The sequence below is a fragment of the Nematostella vectensis genome, chromosome 7 (assembly GCF_932526225.1).
Source record: "Nematostella vectensis chromosome 7, jaNemVect1.1, whole genome shotgun sequence".
In the NCBI taxonomy this organism is placed as follows: domain Eukaryota; kingdom Metazoa; phylum Cnidaria; class Anthozoa; order Actiniaria; family Edwardsiidae; genus Nematostella; species Nematostella vectensis.
In genome coordinates, this window is record NC_064040.1 from 7,243,967 (window position 1) to 7,263,608 (window position 19,642).

At 37.4% G+C, this 19,642-nt stretch overlaps 3 protein-coding genes across 4 annotated transcripts; 2 read left to right on the top strand and 1 right to left on the bottom strand.

Moving 5' to 3' along the window:
• Window positions 1–321: 321 nt before the first annotated feature.
• Window positions 322–9,410, top strand: LOC5520768 (ERO1-like protein beta). Of its 2 annotated transcripts, XM_032365819.2 has the most exons (17): window positions 322–510; window positions 1,683–1,799; window positions 2,363–2,446; window positions 2,711–2,740; window positions 2,945–3,013; window positions 3,137–3,204; window positions 4,247–4,320; window positions 4,438–4,558; window positions 5,146–5,201; window positions 5,313–5,405; window positions 5,496–5,579; window positions 6,016–6,175; window positions 6,834–6,900; window positions 7,020–7,106; window positions 7,755–7,882; window positions 8,278–8,328; window positions 8,869–9,410. In XM_032365819.2, the coding sequence occupies exons 1-17, from the start codon at window positions 415–417 to the stop codon at window positions 8,876–8,878; spliced, it is 1,395 nt and encodes a 464-aa protein (XP_032221710.1). In that variant the 5' UTR covers window positions 322–414; the 3' UTR covers window positions 8,879–9,410. The 2 variants fall into 2 exon arrangements, with proteins under 2 accessions (XP_032221710.1, XP_032221711.1); XM_032365820.2 differs by lacking the exon at window positions 2,945–3,013.
• A 712-nt stretch (window positions 9,411–10,122) lies between these two features.
• On the bottom strand, window positions 10,123–13,923 carry LOC5520870 (G protein-coupled receptor 137Ba). The gene is made up of 7 exons (XM_032365829.2): window positions 13,283–13,923; window positions 13,012–13,058; window positions 12,398–12,575; window positions 12,140–12,325; window positions 11,573–11,722; window positions 11,346–11,452; window positions 10,123–11,106 (listed from the first exon to the last, which is right to left on the bottom strand). Exons 1-7 carry the CDS (start codon window positions 13,691–13,693, stop codon window positions 10,878–10,880), a joined length of 1,308 nt encoding a protein of 435 aa, XP_032221720.1. The 5' UTR covers window positions 13,694–13,923; the 3' UTR covers window positions 10,123–10,877.
• A 338-nt stretch (window positions 13,924–14,261) lies between these two features.
• On the top strand, window positions 14,262–19,558 carry LOC5520769 (syntaxin-5). Its single transcript, XM_032365831.2, has 10 exons — window positions 14,262–14,654; window positions 14,938–15,023; window positions 15,509–15,564; window positions 15,806–15,876; window positions 16,066–16,107; window positions 16,468–16,542; window positions 16,706–16,850; window positions 17,117–17,253; window positions 17,510–17,631; window positions 18,197–19,558. Exons 1-10 carry the CDS (start codon window positions 14,481–14,483, stop codon window positions 18,354–18,356), a joined length of 1,068 nt encoding a protein of 355 aa, XP_032221722.1. The 5' UTR covers window positions 14,262–14,480; the 3' UTR covers window positions 18,357–19,558.
• The last annotated feature ends 84 nt before the right edge of the window (window positions 19,559–19,642 follow it).

Genomic DNA, 19,642 nt, shown 5'->3' on the forward strand with positions numbered 1-19,642 from the left:
ATGATATTTGCTACAAAAGAATGAGTAAAAATGCGATGCCCTGCCCTGAAAGACCTTTGTAAAATTGTGGTCTGTTCCGAAATATAAATATTTGCATAATAGTACGCGCAACCCTTGACGTGTGTATATGGTGAGAAAATTGCTCGGTATAAACTTAAATACTTGAATAAATTGATTGTATAAAAAAAGACGGACGTATCACTAGGTTAATGGTCAATTTCCCGAGTATCCGGCCAAAAGCCAAAAATAATAGCCAATCAAGAGACACCACGACGGGTGGCTTGCGGTGACTTGGTACTACGCATGCGCCTCAGCAGTAAGTTCCGCCATTTTGTTCTACGGTTGATAAACATTGCGGATCGAATATGTTGCGGCATTTTTTGCCGGCTATCCCCACGAGCTAGCATAGCGATCATGAAGATAGCTATTAGCACCAGTTTTGTTTATTTGGTGTGTCTTCTAAGAGAGATTGTAGAGCCTGCAGGCTTGTCCGATCAGTGTTTTTGCAAGGTGAGACCAACTTTACACGATTTTTTTGCTCTTCATTGCTTACTCAGGCAGTTAGCAGGCTGTGCGTGTGTGAATTGTTTTACGATTGTTAAAAAATCCTTAATATTTTCGGATCTATTTCAAAAATCCGGTTCGTTTTGATCTGTGTGTTGTGTAGCCTTATCACGATTGACCATCTTATAATTTTGTTTATATTTTCCCAATCATTCTTAATTTTCTAGTTTGAATGAGATGCAAATGAAGTGAAAAATAAGATTAAAAAATAAAAATACGTAAAAATACGCAAAAATAATATTACCATGTTTTATTATATAACACCACATATAAGTTAAACATCCTCTAGCGTCAGCTTGTTTATTTGAGCGTGCTGTAAGTCACCTCCAGAAAACACCATTTACATATGAAACTTAATCTAATGCTTGGCACTTGTGATATCATTGCCAATTAAAACTGTTTACCCTGTATAGTAGCCAAGTTCTTTAACTCTTTTGCACCTGCCAAATATGCTTTAGAAATTTTTAGTGATCCTAGAAATGGATTTGATAACATAGCAGATAGAGTTGTTTTTGTATGTAAATTTTGTAACTTTATAGTATTGATTCGTTGAATAAGAGATGCTAGCTATCCATATTCAAAATGAGGAAATATTAGATGTTCAGGATATTAGAATATTATATCAGACAGCTGTCACCTTATTAGAATATTATATAATAAATGCATGGATAACCATCACCTTATCTTAGTTAAAATTGTGAGTCATATATACAGTATAGTCAAAATGCTTGAGGGCTGACATGTAAATTAAGCAATATTATCTGTTATATTCTGTTTTTTAGGGGGTCTTTAGGTTACTTTATTTCTCCAAATGAATTTCTAAAACTCATTTGTGGTATTTGGCTTTTTGTCTGCCAACCATTTTCTGCATATATACTGTACCCTTGGATTCTATCTATAAGATTTTCATGAAGTATTTGTGTCCGTAGCTAAGCAGGGCTGTCAAAATGTACTGAAGTAGGTGGTTGCTTAAAAAAGTAGCCCATTTCTAGAGGATTTACACAAAATTTGCTCTATTATTCATTTTAAATGTCAGACAAAACGTCAGCCCTGGCTGAGATACTTTAGTCATTTCTGTTATTGTGTGGTATAATCGTTATTTCGTTTTTTTGTTGCAGCTTAAAGGAAAGGTTGAACAGTGTTGTTGTGATGTAGAGACAGTGGACAAGATCAACAACAAAATTCACCCAATATTGGATGAACTTGTCAAGAGGAACTATTTTAAATTCTTTAGGGTAAAGAAAAAAATAAAATATATTCCACCTAAACCTTTGTTATTTTGGACTCCGGTAAACAGGTTAGCACAGATTATGTAAGCGTTTTCAGAAACATTTTAGAAAATCCCTGTTTACCATGATAATACAGTGCATTTGCTGTATGTACATCTGAATTCATGCTTTATAGAGCCAAGACCTAGTTAGGAATTTGTCTAAGACTATCACATCCCATGCTGTCATGCAAATTGCATGGCAAATTTGATATGCAGCTGCCAAACCACATGTTGGTTTGCTAATTTTATTTTAAAGGAAAGATGTGCTAGTCGTCTCACAAAACTCCCTTGCCTCCAGTAGGATTTAAACTTTTATTGGTTTTGTAATATATTTTTTAGATTTCATGATATTACATTATACACCAATTTATTTTTTATCTCCCTTTCATCAATCCTGTCTGCCTTCATAAGATGCTTCATGGCAGCTGTATCCATGTTTTGTTTGATTAAGTGTCCAGTATTTAAGAACTATGCATCAGAAGTCCTTAAATGTTATGCTTTATTCTTTTTATTTTTTTGTTCTTGCAGGTTAAGCTTGATAGACCATGTCCATTTTGGACTAACAATGATGTATGTGCAATAAGGCACTGCTCTGTATTACCATGCAAAGAGGTAAGTACATTTTACCCTCATTTCACCTTCTTTACACCTGCATCCCCTCCCTACACATATTTACCTCTTCCCTTGTAGTAAATCAATCCAAGCCCTTCTAGTTCTAATTCAGTGGAACTTGATCCTAGGGATTTTTTTTTTTCTTGCTCCCCCCCCCCCCCCCTTTTCCCCACCATTCCACTGCCCTCGCCCAAGACCCCCTATTTGGAAAATGCTCCATATTGAGTTTTTCTTTTTTATTATTTTTTTAAATTTTTTTTCCAGGAAGAAGTTCCTGTTGGGATTAAAGCTGAGGTATAGTACAGCTAGCAATTTGTGCTTTATGTTTGATTAGATAAACAAAACAGGGTTCCATGAAAGTGAATAATTACTTCTTCAAACTGAAACTGTTTGCATGACTTAGCAAACCTAAAATACTGCCTTTTATCAACTTTAATCTACTAAAGTTACAACTTTAAAATATAAAAAGTTAACATAAAAGCATAACTTTTCTCTTAGGCAAGCCGTAAGGCTGTTAGAAATGCAAGTACTAAATACAGCAAAGTGCAAAATGGTAAAAATGAAAAGGTAACAAGTTAAACAACTGTTTCTCTTTTAATTCTATTTCTCTCTTCTTTGGTGAATTTATCATCCACTGTTCTCTAACAGACCTCCAATTATATAATGATTGAAATAACTTTTACCTTCAAGGGAAAGTATGGAGAGACATGCCAGGAATCAAGCAATACAACACTTGGTAACTTAGACGACACAATAAGGTACTTGCTAGCTACCATTTATAGCGGAGCTCCCATGGGGTGCGAGCGGAGCACCATACCTAAGAAAAGTGGTATACAAAACAAATATGGTACCCAATATTGGTAACCCATTGACTCGAGTTTTTGTGATGCGATGTCTGTTCTTCCGTCCATCCCTTAAAAGCATCGTATGACAACCAAACTTAGCAGGTGTCATGTATGTGTCAAGGGAGGTGCAAAACTGTAGTCGCGTGAAGCAAAAATATGCTGATGTCATTAAAATAAACAATATTTTTGTATTTCATGAAGGAAACATCATATGGCAATCAAACTCGGTAGGTTCAAGGGGGGTTCAACAATATGGCCATGTGTTGTGTGACATTATCGATGATGTCACTTAAACAACTTGATTAAAAGCAAATACATTCATATCTCTTGAAAGAAACATTGTTTCACATCCAATCTTAGCAGATGTCATGTTCGTGTCAAGACGGTGCAAAAATATGGTGTGTGACATCGTCAATGACATCACTAAAAGCAAAACTATTCCGATTTAATTAAGAAGAAAAATATCCATATAAAAATATCCATAATATTCATATCTACTAAATGAAACATCATATGCCAACCAATCTTTGTATGTGTCATGAAGATGTCAAGGGGGGTGCACCAATATAGTCATGTGATTGTGGCGTCATCAATGACGTCACATGACCATATTATTCCACCCCACTTGAAACATACATGACACCTACCGAGTTTGGTTGTCATACGATGTTGTCAAGGGTAAGGGTATAATATTTAATATTTCTTAAATTATTAAGGAAAAATAAGCAAAGATTTGGTCATTTGGAGCTCCGCTTTTAGGCAATGCCTATTATTAATCTATTATACAATATTATACTAGAAATACCTACTCCCTCTTCCTCTTCCCCCCCCCTCCCCACACACACATTCAACACATTTTGAAAGTTCAGAGGGAAAGGGTAGTTAATGAGTCTGTTCTCCATTTAGTGTTTTCTGTATGTCTCAGCACTAAAGGCTTGAAGTCTTTTATTTTCAGTGCTAAAGATAAACTTGCATTTGATACATGGCGTCAGCATGACAATGTTGAAGAAAATTTCTGTGCTCTTGATGGTGAGTTAATACATAGATGAAATATTTAGGCTAAATATTTTGATAAGTACATGTTTTGCATTCTAGATTCACTGGGTGCTAAAGATTGATTAAATTAACATTTATGTTAATTTGCAGATGAATCGACAACAGGTCTTCAGTATATTGACCTGCTAAGAAACCCAGAGCAGTACACAGGGTACAAAGGTTTCTCTGCTCATCGAATATGGAACAGCATTTACCAGGAGAATTGCTTCAAGTAAGGATTTGATTTTTAAATGGGCCACTCCGTTTCCCTCCTTTTCCTCATGGCCAAACACTCTACACTATCTACTCATCCCTTCATCCAGCTCCTATCCCTGCACCTTTCCCTGATATTTCATTCCTAAGTCATACACAATCCTTTTCTTCCCTTTTTTTGCTGTCTTACTCTAACACACAATTTCTTCTCTAACTCCTTATTGCTCAGCTTTTTCTCCTGCCTACTCCCAACTCTTCTCATTTTTTCCTGTTCTACCACCTCCTTCCTTTTCACCCCTCTCTCTTATTCTTGCTCATCCTGCCCTACAGTATCCTCCTTACCTCCTGCTCCTCCCCTCCTCTTTATTTAATTCTCCCTTCTCCTGCACCTTCCCTTCTTCTCCCCCTTCTCTCTGTTCCTCTTCCCACTACTTTTTTGGCTTTGTCATTCTCTTAAACTTCCATCTTATACAGCTAGGTACTTTATTGTTCTCCCCATCATTTTCTTGCTTCTTTTTCCGCATAACTCCTATCACCAATCATCTTTCAAACATTCATGGAATTCTTCAAAACACCTCTATCAATTCCTCCCCTTGTGTCTTTCAGGCCAAAGATCCCATATAGTAAAGGCTATAACTACCTGCTCTCTAAAAACATAGGAGGTGAGTGCTCATTGTGTGACACCACTGACCTAGAGTATGCGGTAAATTATCACTGACTTAAGTTGAACGTAACCAGTTAGTGTATTACTTATTATTCCTACTCTTGTTCAGATTTGTGTCTTGAAAAACGAGTTTTCTACCGTGCCATCTCTGGGTTACATGCAAGTATCAATATCCATTTGTCTGCAAGGTATCTCTTTTCTGGTGAGTAATCATCTTATTATAGAACAGAGCCTGGTTGGCTCGTAAGTCTCATTGTCTGTTAGAATTAACTCTTTTTGTGTGGGTCAACAGAAACAGCATTTCAAAAACCCAAATGGGGGATGAATTTGAAAGAATTCAGAAGTCGATTTGACTCGGATGCTACTGCTGGTCAAGGTAATAATAAATGCCTTTATGTATTTTATCATATTACAGACTAAAGAATAGTAAATTACTGTGCACCCTAAATACACAGACTAAAGGATTGAAAATTGCTGTGCGCCCTCAATATTTGTATTGCCTGTAGAAAACCATTTGATGCTAGGCAAAGGTAGTGCCTCCCACCTCACCTGTGGAATGAGATTCAATAAGAAATGTGTGTGGCCTAGAACTCATCAGTTTTCATCGGAAATGAAGTCATTATTGGTTCCCCAATTCAAGGATGCTCACACCCAACTACACCACACACCCTACCACCTTCAATAGTTCCTATATCTGCTCCTGTGTCCTGAATGGTTTAAAATCACTTTGGCTACACACTGCTTTTGTGGGCCATTTAGAAGGTTGTGCCTCACTGTATTGTTATCTGAAATTGATTAACATTTGTTGCTAGGTCCGGAATGGTTAAAGAATTTATACTTCACCTACACTCTGGTACTGCGAGCCATAACAAAGGCCGCACCTTACTGGGAGACCATGGAGTTCTACACTGGCGAGTATGAGGAAGATGAATATGTTCGCAAACTGGTATTTGACTTGCTGGCAGAGTCAAAGTGAGTAATGCCCAGTGCACACTAGTGACATAACGGCATAACAACATAGGCGTGCACACTCTTTTAAGCCCGACATAATGACATAAAAGAAAAAAACATGTTTTTTTCTCTTATGTCATTATGCTCATGTCTTTAGGTTGGGCTTATGTCGAAATTCTGAACCATTCACACTTGGACATAAAAACATAAAGGGTGCACGTGTCTATGTTGTTATGTCACTAGTGTGCAACAGGCATAAAACCAAATATTGTAATAAATAGATATAAACTTTTAATGGCTTATCACAATTAAGGATGAGTGTCACCTCTCCACCTACTGTAGCTTACCACAACTCACCTCACTCACCTCATTACCAAGCCTAACCTAACCTTACTTTTCCCAATTAATTTACCTTATGTAGTCTCATCACTTAAGTTAACTTCACAGTGTCTCGAAACATCCTCACCTTAGCATACCACATCTAAACATCCTTATCTTACCTGAATTCACCCTACAACCCCTGACCTTGCGATACATTCTTTTCTCATCCTCATCACCTCATGTCATGGCCTTACACCCTACAACCCCTGACCTTGCCATACATCCTTTTCTCATCCTCCTTTTCTCATGTCATGGCCTTAAACTTGGTCTAAAATGCTTTAAAACATGTTTCATTTAGAGCTTGTCCAAGTACCTTTGACGAGACTGTACTTTTCAAGGATCCAGCCACTGCAACAGTCCTTAAGGTGGGTTAAACACAACACCCCATATAAACAAGGTTTACCTATTACGCATTCCAACCTTATAAACAATAAACTGGCTTGTTAGTTTTGTTTATCCATACTCTGATATTTGCTTTCTGTAGGAGGAATTCAGGAGCCATTTTCACAATGTTTCCCGCATCATGGATTGTGTGGGCTGTGAGAAGTGCAAAGTGTGGGGGAAATTGCAGGTAGGTAAAATGCAGGTCCCCAAAAGGAGGGCCAAAGGGGCAAAAGTTTCAAGAAAGGGGGGGCCAAATTCATTTTTCTTATGTATATTACCTTATTATATTTCTTGTTATTTGTAAGCCATAGGGGACCACCCCTAGATCCTCCCCTGAAATGGTTACTTTAACCCTAAAATGTCTGTCACCATTTTGTCTACCTACTGTAGCAAAATACCAAAGTATCCATTTCCATCGGCTGATCTGGGGGGGGGGGTCCAGCTATTGTATTGTGATATTTTTATTGAATCTGGTGAATGGAGTATAATAATAAAGCTTGGTTTTTTTTTCTGTTGGTGAACTGTCTTGCAATATGGAATGTCAATGAAAACATTAACAAAGGGCAAGGAAGAGCAAAGCTAATGTTGGAGAATGTTAAACTAAAGATTTTTGCCATAAAAGGGTTAAATCTTTGCAAAAGGGTTAAAAAGAACAATACATTTTTATCAGTAAGAAGCAATACAGTGTTGAATTGTTTTTAGAAATCTCTGCTTTTTTTGTGATGTTTCCATTAAGTCAAACAAATAGATCTTAGCTTAATTCCCTTTTTTTTTACTAATTATTCTGCCTGAAGATGTTTGTTCACTCCAGTCACCTCCTTTATCTCATGCTCAGGTTCAGGGCCTTGGCACTGCACTCAAGATCTTGTTCTCTGGACATGAGTTTGAAAACATGAATTTCGGTGGAAAGGCATTCTACCTGACAAGGTCTGAGATAGTATCACTCTTCAACGGATTCACAAGGTACACTACTCTTCAGGTGCATTAGATTGAGAAAATATTAAAGGTCTTTATGCAATGATGACAGTAACAGCAAGGAGAATGGATATTTAGCTTGTTTTTATAGTTTTTAAAAGTAAAGATTAAGCCTAGAATTTTGTTTCTACCATAGTGTACAATGAAAATCTGTTTTTACAGCACACATGTCCCCATCTAAACTAGGCTGCCACAGTTTGAGGGAAAGGCTGTGAGTCCATTTCAGAGTGCATTTACATCTGGCCTCTGAGTTTTCTGCTGTTACTTTTTTTGTCACTTTCTCCTTGGCCATGCCGTCATCGTAATGAACTTCATGTCCGTAAGTACGTAATGACCATCAAACAGCATCATTCAGCAGCTGTATTTTTCTTGTTTTTTTCCAGGCTATCTAGTAGTATTCACTACCTGCACAAGTTCAAGGCAATGGAACATGAGTAAGTAAAAAATAACTCTTATGTTTAAACCCTATTTTTGTTTGAATCTTTTTATTATTGAAAATCCATAACAGGGACTCAAATGTATCCTTTTTTTGCTTTTTGTGATTTTCCCTTCTCCACATCGTCAAGGCTCATTTTAGTGCCCAAGGTTCCTGCTGACAACTACTTTAAATCAGTGTTCCTTTTCAAATGAGCATCCGCCTCCATAGCTGTCAACTCCCCGTATTAGGCGGGAGTCTCAAGATTTAGAACCTTTTCTCAAGCCTTATTATCTAGAAAAATATCCATACATTTAGTGCATTTTCCCGCATTAGCTATCTTGGTACTTCTGATACATTCACTGTATTTTCTCACGATTTTTCCAAAAGCGAGGTTGACAGCTATGCACCTCACAACTTGATTATATAACCTCCTCTGCTAAAATTAGTATTTATGGTATTTTTTCATGTCAAAACTCAACAAATTTAAGGCTTTTGGCTACAGACTATCATACTGTTTTTTTGTGTCACTTATTAATTGCTGGTATCTGTTTTTCAGGCACAGATGAGCGCTTACTTGAACTCCTCAATGGGGAAATGACTCTTTGGTCACATCTTATTTATTTATATACACATAGACTTCAGGACATCTGCCTGTGTTTCGACTTTCTAAAATCACAATAAATTCCATGTTTCCTATGTCAGCTAAGACAAACACCAAAACCCTTTACTTGTCTCCGCTGGTATGGAAAATGACACTGCTAAATGATAAAAAAATAATAGATTGTTATATTTAACAGTTTGTTTTTCAGAGGCTCCACACTTTATATGGGAAAATAAGCCCACTTATATAAATTTGAACACTTTTTCATGGACATTTTTTGTGGGATCACTTTAAGGATTGGAGCTGATTCATAAGAGGTGACAATTTAATAGTTTGATAGGTTAGAAATTTCAATAGTATCTTGTAGTATAGCTGGTCGCTTTATAGATTTTTACTCACAGCACCAAGACAAATTATTATAAAATTGTAAATAACTGTAATTATAAAATTAAATGTCACTGCAACCAGGCAGTAATAAACTGGCACATCATCTTGCACAGAGTTGTATTCTGTATTTCACTTTATTATATGGCCAGGATAGGTCATGGGGATGCTGTGGATAACATATGCACATGCTCTGGCAAAAAACAAACACAATCGTAGTGTGAATCTTTCAAGTAAAGGAACAAAAGGCTGACTTCAGTCGCTGTTTTGACTAAGTGTACAGCATTTACCATACTGTACAAAAGATGAAGTCAAAACCTTGGTCTAATATTTCTCCGTACAGACCTTGTGCCCGATTAATAATTCTTTATGACCTTGCCGCCATTCATGTCAGGTTAAAATTGATAAGACTGACACCAAGAATTGCTTAGCCAGAGTATGGTTGGCAAGCCCTGTCGTTATTGGCGTAATAGCTACTGTATCTATTCCATAGGTCAAAACAGCCCAGGGGGGGAAAACAACCAAATTTGATGTTCTGCTTGTATAAAAGAAAATTTTCCCTGCTAGCAGAGGCCTCTTTTCTCTGTATTTCGCTGGGCTGGCGTTACTCCAGCCCAGCGAAATACAGAGAAAAGAGGCCTCTGCTAGCAGGGAAAAGAAAATTGCATACCACAAAGAGAAAATGGTCCTTTTTTCGGTTTATTTACCCAAGAGAAAATGGTCCTTTATCACTTTATGAGTAAGGGAACACCTTCCCTTCCCCCTTTTCCATGTTGCCCCCTACATAGAGTGGTTCTACAACACCAACAAAAGTCCAAGCAGCTGTTAAAATTATATTGTTTTATTTACAAATTACTTGCTATTTCTATACACTATGAATTTGAATAATTTTACTTTTTTTCATTTACTTGTTTAAGGGCAGTTAGCTGTGGAAAATGATACAGCAGACTCTGGTCAAATATTTAAAATCATACATTATGGAGGTACTTGTGGTCGGTGGGCCTTGCACAGTTTTCTGACATATCATTCAAAGGTTCATTAAAGGCAATCAAAATCTACTAAATATTTGTACTTGCTCTTCAGAATCTTATTGGGTACCCTGTGCCCACAGACAAACTGATGGGTCTAGGACTACTTTACACTGGTTTGACGTCATATTTCTTATACCACAGGGAACCCAATCAGGACCCCTGGGACTTGGCTTCTTCTCTTGTACTTGTAATAATCACCTTCTGTTCCATTAAAACTCCAAAATAACCAAAGAAATAATAGATTGGCTTGCAAAGTCATCTTAGTATGGCCATGGTAATGATGGGTAGGAAGATTCTGGTTTGGTATGGGCCTAGATTTGTTCGTGGTACTCATGTTTTTAGTGTATGGTGGCAGAGATGCCAACCCCTAGACTTTGAAAATCTGGAGGGTTTTTTTTTTTGGGGGGGGGGAGGTGGAAAGGGTACGGGGCGGAGTATTGGGGGTACACATTTACATCAATGTGAGAACCACTGCATTGGGTACAGCCCTGTTATTTTACCCAGCTCTTCAGGTACAGTGGGTTAGCATGATGGCCCAGGTTTCACACCTCAATCTTGGTCCCTGACAGTCTCTAGTGTGCTTTTTGGATATGGATGGCCGTGGTGACCAGATGTGAATAAAGCAGGTGGGGTGGTGCCTGGTATATACACGTTGGGGTAGCTGCTACTGCGGTTGAAACTGTTACTGGACCTTAGCGCGCCCTGGGAGCCATAAGACCGTGTGGGGTGTGTATTAATAGAGGACGATGGACTTAGGACACCTGGGATGTCATAATTACTGAAAGGGTAAAATAAAATGTTTATGCATCAATACTGATAAATGGTTAAACATATTACCACAACAGGTTCAAAGTTTCTCTGTGGCCCCTTTCTACTGGCTGCTTTCTAGATCCCCTTTTCACTAGACCCCTTTTAATTAATCCCTTTCTATTGATCCCTTTTAACCTGGTCCCCATTTGACTGGGCACCTTTATACTTTTTTTCCTAAGGTAGTGTTCAAATCATATTATACCTTACCTTCTGTTGTGTATGGTAGTGTTCAGATCTTCTTCAGAGTTATAACGGTTAGGATTGTTGAAAAACGACTTTTTGTCAAAGCTGTTTGATGCAATTCCACTTGGACCCTACAAACACAGGCAACAAACTCATCAAAATGCCAAATAAGGGTGGTGCAGAAATCATCCTAAAAATAATGGTTTGCATGATCCTTGTGTTAATTTAGTATCACTCAACACACAACTTACAAAGTTAACAGTTTGTGGCTTGCGTACTCTAAAGAACCAGACCACAATGGAGGTCGGAAGCACTTCCCACAAGACCAGGACCACACCATATGAAATGTAGGATAGATTTGTAAGATGCTGGCTCACATGACCACTGCTATTGATCTCACCCTGTGGAAGAAGCCATGATAGTTAAAGTTGGATGCCATAGCCTAGCCATGCACTGGCTTCTATACTAACTATTGGGTGAACAAAAGAGTCACACAAGCATGAAGAGTTCATGGATGGGGGGTAAAAGGGGGTGCCTGGTGCCCACCTTTTAGATAAGTGAAATAAAATAATGGATAACAAAAATAAAAATAATAATGGTAATGGTTGGTAAAAATTGGAAACCCTAAGCTAAGCCCAACCAAATGATGACTACAGAAATCTCACCTGTCAATCTTGACTCACATGACTAGGAACACCCAAGCTGTGGCTTTGTTGGTTTGTCCAGATATTGATACTCTAAACTTGTGCATAAACTCCCCTGCACTATGAAAAGCTTCTCTAATGCACTATATTTCTACTTAAAATAGCATTTGATACCTGGTCAGAAACATTAATCCAGCCATATCCAAATGAAGAAACATCATGGGGAACAGTGACAGCTACAATGTTATACACTGCTCGCGAGATGTACAGCAAAACCACGATGATGCAGATAGCAGTTGCTTGGCAACCTGTGCTTCCTTGACCTTCTAAGAATAGATTTGATGTGCGTATCTTGGTAATCTGGGGAACAGAATAGAATACTGTACTGCGTGCAGGCTAATAACAATACTAGAAATGTAAGATAAATTATACCTTTCTAACTGCAAAGCAGAGAACCATGCCCACCAAGACAAACAGTGTCTGGTTAATTATCACTCTGGTGATGACCAGTGCCTCGATCCTGTCCTGATCAGGACAGAGTAAGGAGCTGGTGATGTTGACGGCCAAAAACACCACATTGATGCTACAGAATACTATGTATGGAGATTTCCTGGAAAATTAAAAGCATATAAAAGCTATATTATAACTCTGCTTATTCATTCATATGCAGCATACATACACTGAATTCTGGGATAGTATATTTTATATACCCATTTCAAATAAGGTTGCAATTAGAGAATCCATATGTCATAACCAGCAGCATTGAGCAAATAAGCGTAAATACGTTTAAAAACAAGTCCAGGTTATTAGGTTGGTAGCATTATTGTTGGTGTATCTGTTAACATACACATTCACCAGTATTCAGCTATGAATACTTAACCTATGAGTCACTGCATGTTATGACACATGGATTCTTGAATGCATCCTTATTTCAAAAGGTGTATAGGAATATTAAATAATAGTTAATGTGATTAAATCAATATTAATTAAAAGAGTATATAATACATTGCACTACATTTAATAAATCTTGTGTATTTTGAATGCACCTGTATTTTGTGGGCTCAAGAGAGGTTCGTCCCGATTTCAGCATCAGCTGTTGACGTAATCATTACATTCTATCAATACAGTAGCAAACTATAAGAATCCTTATTTACCACATACAATAACTTAAGAATACTCTTTACTTTTTTAATCCTTTTTTTTCTTTATATAAGTCAAAAAAGTGAAGTGTACCATTTTCCTAACTTTCACTTCCAATAGAGAAACTATTTGAACGACAAATAAACATTCAAAAAGAAAGCGGAAGTGGAACCGTACCTTGACCATGAAAAGCGTCAGGAGACAGAGCATCAGAAACTGCAAATAAATCGGCAATGCGTATAGAAACCAGCTCGGGAATGCAGTCAAACTATTCGCAGTGTCACAGTCATTGAAATAAAACGCGAATAGTGTAGTTCTTATGGCCGCCCAAAGCAGACAAACAAATAAATACAAGCTCTGGTACGACAGTCTCCGGTGCTTGTAGTGAAGAATTAGACAGAGTTGGACAAGAATGAAGAAGAAAAGGAGAGTATAGATCGAAATGAAGCAAATTGTAAGGCCGAGATGTACTTCAAATGATACTGCTGGCATCACTGTGGATGCCTTGATCCTCGTTATATCGGTGCCTCTCGGCATTTCCGTGATTGCAGTTCGTAGAATTGTTGTTGTTGTCAAATTCTGCGCCATTGTTTTCAAGGATCACGCTTCACAAATTCCAACCCAAAAGTTCAAAGTACGGACTTAACTGAGTAAGTTGGTTATGCAAATGTGGATTCTCTTGTAGCTGGTAAGTCTCAGTCTAATGTAAGGCACTTTCGGGGAATCATTCTTGCAAAACAACGATGAACAATGCCGTGCAAGTGTGCAAGAGCAGTGATAGAAGTGCAAGACATCTGAAGTTTGTCAGATAGGGGGCTGGGTCGGCAACAGGGAGCCCACAAGTTTCTCTTTTTGAAAATTAAATCCAAAAAAAAAAAAAAAAAAAACAAGAAAAAATCTTATGCATGCTTTTCTTTTAACCAGGGAGTTAAAAGCAGAAAAAAATAGCTGTGAGCTTAAACACTTCTGCTTATATAACGGGCTCCAGTGTTTTTTATATCAGCGTTTTTTTTATGTCAAATGGACATACTATGGTAATATCTCACTGCCTTACGTTTTTTATTGGATTTCGCCAAAACTCTTTGGTTTCCGGGAAATCAAAATTTATTGCATGTTTATCTCTGAGCCAGCAATACCACCTAATCAGCGGATTTCTTGGCTACGTCATCATCTTACTCGCACTTCCTATGTGATCTGTTGACTGAGTTTATGTCGAAATAATCTTCACTTAAAAACACCGAAATATCGCTTCTCCGAAACATTCTAACTCAGCCTATGCACCAAACGGCTATAGTATTTTAAAAACGATACTCGTTCTATCGACATGAGGGAGTTTTCAGTTAGGGTCTGCCGATAATTATGGATCAAATTGGCTATGACCACGAGAAGACGAAGAACACGGTCTAATAGTGAAGACCACGAAAGCAACTCTAGAACAATCAGTCATCCCACAAGCAGCAGCTTGGATAGTCGCCCTACAGATATGACATCATGTAGGGATAGAACGACGGAGTTTTACTCCGCTGTCAAATCCATCCAGTCCCGTCAGGTAAGAAAGTAAAATCACAAGAAAACGGACTCATTCGTGTTTCGTTCGACAAGGTATTCTCTCAAGTTTTATGATAAGTGTCTTTATGTTTTCCAAAATCACTTAGTATCGATTTCTAAATCTAAATAACATTCTTTTTTTTAATCAGTCATTGGTTTTAAATGGTAGATATCTTTAATAAAAAGGACACAGTCGCAATTATGTGTATTTCCTGTTTAAAAAAATGTAGTGTATGAAATCATATGTAATATGTGTTATTTACATACCAAGGTTCATTCACCAGGTCAAAGCTTCAGGGATTGCTACAAGCCATCCAGGCAGTCTTAATGGTGTGCACCCACACAAAAGCCAGTTCTTTGTGATAGCCAAGTGAGTTTGATTTGATTGAACAAAGTCAGGTCTGATTCATACATGCCACTCTTCTGCTCTGCCGATTCTTATTATTTTGGTTGGGCATATGAACAGTTCAACTTCCAGATCAACTTAATTCATCAGGCCAGATTTGAGTTCCACATGGCAATGACCATGGCTAATTACGATCTATAGCAAAAGCAAAATACTGAATGATATAAATGTTGAGCTTTTGTTGTGCTAAATCAAATGCAATCTGTTGAACACATATCTTTATTAAAAGTATAACATCTGAATCACTAAAAAATAAAGTATTTGGATCAGAATTACAGCCCTTGCCTTTTGAAAGTTGCAGTTTTTTTAACAGTTTATGCTCTGATGGCTAGTCACAATCTAGTTTGCAGCTAATACTTTGTGCTACAGTAGGCATAGGCTGCTTTACACAGGAAATGCAAATACTTGTTTCTGGTACTGGAATATACCTTTAAACTTTCTCATTTCAGACACATTGGGCATGACATCAGCAACACTTTTGCCAAGCTGGAAAAGTTAGCAATATGTAAGTATCATTTGATATAAACATCCATGAAATACCAATCAAGTTGTACAGGAAGGGTTTTCTAAAGAGAGAGGGCGTGTGTAATAGATATTTAAGGGAAATGTGAAAAATCTGTTTTGAATAGGCAACTTTTTGGTGCTCTTTCTTCACCCACCCTTAGCTACACACATGCAATGTTTTGATAATTATTTCAGGTATATTTTTAGTTTTGAATGTTAATGGTGTGTATATTTTTTTTCAGTGGCAAAGAAGAAGTCCCTGTTTGATGACAGGCCGATGGAAATTCAAGAGCTAACACACATTATCAAGCAGGTATACAAAATTAAATAAGTAATGTAATAATTAAGTAGCCTGTGAAGCAAGTGTTTCTGTGTTTTGTTTTTTTTGGAGCAGAAATAGACCAAAAAAAGTCTGGATCTTGGGTGTTTCTGGTGCTACAGAAGAAATATATTTAAACTTTGATCAAATGTTTATTGGTATATTTTATATTCTACATTCCAGGATATCAATAGCCTAAACCAACAGATTGCTCAGCTACAGGAGGTATGTTTTGCTAATGATTTAATATCTTAGTTTTATATAGGAACTACATCTTTATTTCTACATGTAGATGTTGAAGACTTTTTGTGAGTATACTTGATTGGACATATATACTAGGATTAATTTCTTGCGGGAGTTAAAAAGAAGGATAGATTGGGTGGATATCCACCCCCTTTTGAATAAATAAGTAAAAGTCATGTCTCAAATAAAATATCAAAGTTATGTCCATACCCTGTGTAATGTACTCACCCTAAATTCTTGATCCCCTCCTGGCTTGCAAGTTTTTGGGAAATGGGAATTGTTTGAGATTTCGTATACATATTTGTAAAGGTGTGGATACTAATCTGTTTTGTTTTATTTCAGCTAGTGAAATCTAAAAGTCATTCTGAAGGGCGTCACCAACAGACACATTCAAATACTGTGGTTCTAACTCTTCAGGTGATCTAAATTAGCCATGCTCTCAATTCTTGGATAAACTTATCCCTTGCTTTGCTCGATTTTTTTAACTAGTCACTCTCTAGATGTTGTATCAACCTATCCTTTGTTTTGCTATTTTTTTTCTGATTTTTCATCTGAAATTTTGATCTGATTCATTTTTTAGTCAAAGCTGGCCACGATGTCCAAGGACTTTAAGTCAGTTCTTGAAGTCAGAACTCAGAATTTGAAGCAACAGAAAGAGAGAAGAGACAAGTTCTCTCAAGGGGGCTTTGATATGGCTAGCGCCTCTGTTATGCCTGGGACATCAGGTACCCTCACAATATTTTTTTATGGTTTTCAGGGAACTTTCCTGATTCTTGTTTGCAAAGTAAAATGCCTTTATCAAAAAAGGGCATTGCAACTATATATGAAATAGGTGTATACACTGGAAAATATAGTATATCATAGAGATCTTTAAAGTGTATTCATTTTTAGGTTATAATTAATTAAAGGGACCCCACATTAAATTTCTAGGAGCTGTAGAAAAGTCCCTGCAAAATTTTATTTTTATTAATCTTTTGTTGTGTTTGTCTAGTCCTGCAGAGAGCAAATACATCCAATGACAATATGCTTATGGGTGGCAGCGACCACATCGCTATCGACATGGGTGGTGCTGATAACCATTTATCTCACATGAACAATATGAGCCAGGCACAACTACTGGATGAACAGGTATGAATTGCACGATTAAACAGCCTATAAACAGCCTATACAGTGCTCCAAGACAAAACAAGATAAAAACTTTCAAGTAATAAATGTAAATTCTGTCACAGTCTAGTGAGGGCAGGGAGTTGTGCATTATAAACAATACTATTTTAGTTGTTTCGGGTAGAAATAAGGTCTTTGGCTTATTTTGTGAATGTTTGTCTTTTCGTTTAATTGCCAGCAATGCTGTTTTTAGAACAATTGTTTGTTTGTTGGTTGTTAGGATACATATATCCAAAGCAGAGCCTCTGCGATGGAGAGTATAGAGTCCACTATCGTTGAACTGGGAAGTATTTTCACTCAGCTTGCCCACATGGTAAAGGAACAAGAGGAGCAGATTCAAAGGTACAACACAGCTAGTAAAGTTAAAAAAAAATCCAAGAGAACTTTTAAAGGGGGGAGGGGGCCAAGGCCCAGCTTGAAAAAGATTTTTTTTATGGCATTTAGTTCTGCTTGTATAGGATAGTTATCCAAAAAATAAATTTGATAGGGAACCCCTAACCCATCTTCCCCACCCCCCCTGCCCCCCGTAGATGCGTTACTGGGGGTGGGTGTGTGAGGTCACCTCTATCCAGTTTGTTTAACTGTAAAAGACTCCTAAGCATGGTAACAAACTTGGCACACCTTTGATGACTTCAACAAAGATGCTTTTACTTGCATTTTTGGCTAGGCAGACAAAAATTGACTTGATTGGATTTACTTAATCTGCAGAGTTGACGCAAGCATTGAATTGGCTGAAATGAAATTAAAAGGAACCTCAGTTGATTGCTGCATTGTAAATGTCACCAAGCATTTAATTTTAAGCTCTAGAATTGATGTGAACGTCAAATCAACTGAAATAAAAATTAAAGGTAACCTCAGTTGATTGCTTCATTGTAAATGTCACTAAGCTTTGTGTTTTTGACTTTAGAATTGATGCGAATGTTGAATCTACTGAAATGAATGTTGAAGCTGCACATGGCGAGATCCTCAAGTATTTCCAGTCCATCTCGTCCAACAGGTGGCTTATTATCAAGATCTTTATGGTGCTCATCGTCTTCTTTGTCATCTTTGTTGTCTTCATGGCTTGAGTAAATTCCTTAAATCAATCAAAGACTTTTAGAAAGACTAGAGGCAGTAGGTATACCACTAATCATCATCACAAGGCTTAGTAGGGTTCTTAGACTACAGGTAGTAGGTATACCACTGACTTTGCATGCTTAGCCAAAGGCTTAGCAAGAAGGAGAGGGATTCCTAGAATCCTGGTAGGATTCCTAGAAACAGCGTGCATGGTGTCAGCCCCCTCCTGCATGGTTCAGATGCTTAAGCTGGTACAAAATCCAGAAACCAAAATCAGAAAAGGTGGGAGGAGTATAAGAAATCATCAAAGACTAATAGGATAAGAGGTAGTATACAGATGTCAACAAGAGCATTCTTTCCCTCTCACCTTTACATATGTGGGCTGTTACAGAAACATTGGCAGAGAGGGATGGGGTTGCATTTAGAACACATAAAAGACTGGTAGCAGTGCATTTTTGTTTTTAAGTTATTGAAACGTTCTAGGAAAAAGCAGAGTCGACTCTCCCTTTCCTTCCCCCATCCCCTTTTCTTGGTTCCAAGCAAAGCCTTGGTGCACTGCCAATAGAGGATCTAGAGGATTATTTCAATTTACAAAAACTATACAAAAGTTATCTAAGCCTTCAATATTTTAGCTCAAATAGGGTGGTTCTATCGGATTCACAGAACCACACCTGGATTCGCCATTGGCTCGTTTCATAACGAGAAAAATTGAGACAAGTTAAGTTGCATTCAACTCGCCATGACCTTATTTCTAGTCTGATTGAATTGCGGGTGCTATACCATTCTACTTCAGTACCTTTTTTTTCCACTTTTTTTCCACACACACCAGTCACTCACAAATAGGATGTAGAATAATATATAGAATTCGGCTTACTTATTTATCTTACATTGTTAATTTTAGTATCCCGACCGTGGGTTGATTTTTCTTGTCGAAAATGTTATCCCTTTGAAAAAGATAAAGGAAGTTACAGTGAACCCTGATATATAACGCACTCCCTTGAGACCTAAAAGTGTCCGTTATATGGTTTTGCCACTTAATGCAGTTACATTTCTTTTGTTTGACCGAAGAACTTTGAATCTTGTTTTTTTTTTTTTGCATTAATATTGGAGAGTGCCAGCTTCTTGAAGGTTCCACTGTAATAAAACTTCGTAGCTAACGATGATATAAGGGACAATCTCGTTTTATTCAAATAAAAAAAAAGTTTTATCCGTTTATGTATAAGAAATAGTGAAAATTAGCTTCACACGGCATCGTCTTTGCCATGGTAGTAGAACTTGGTTGGGCGCTGAGATCACG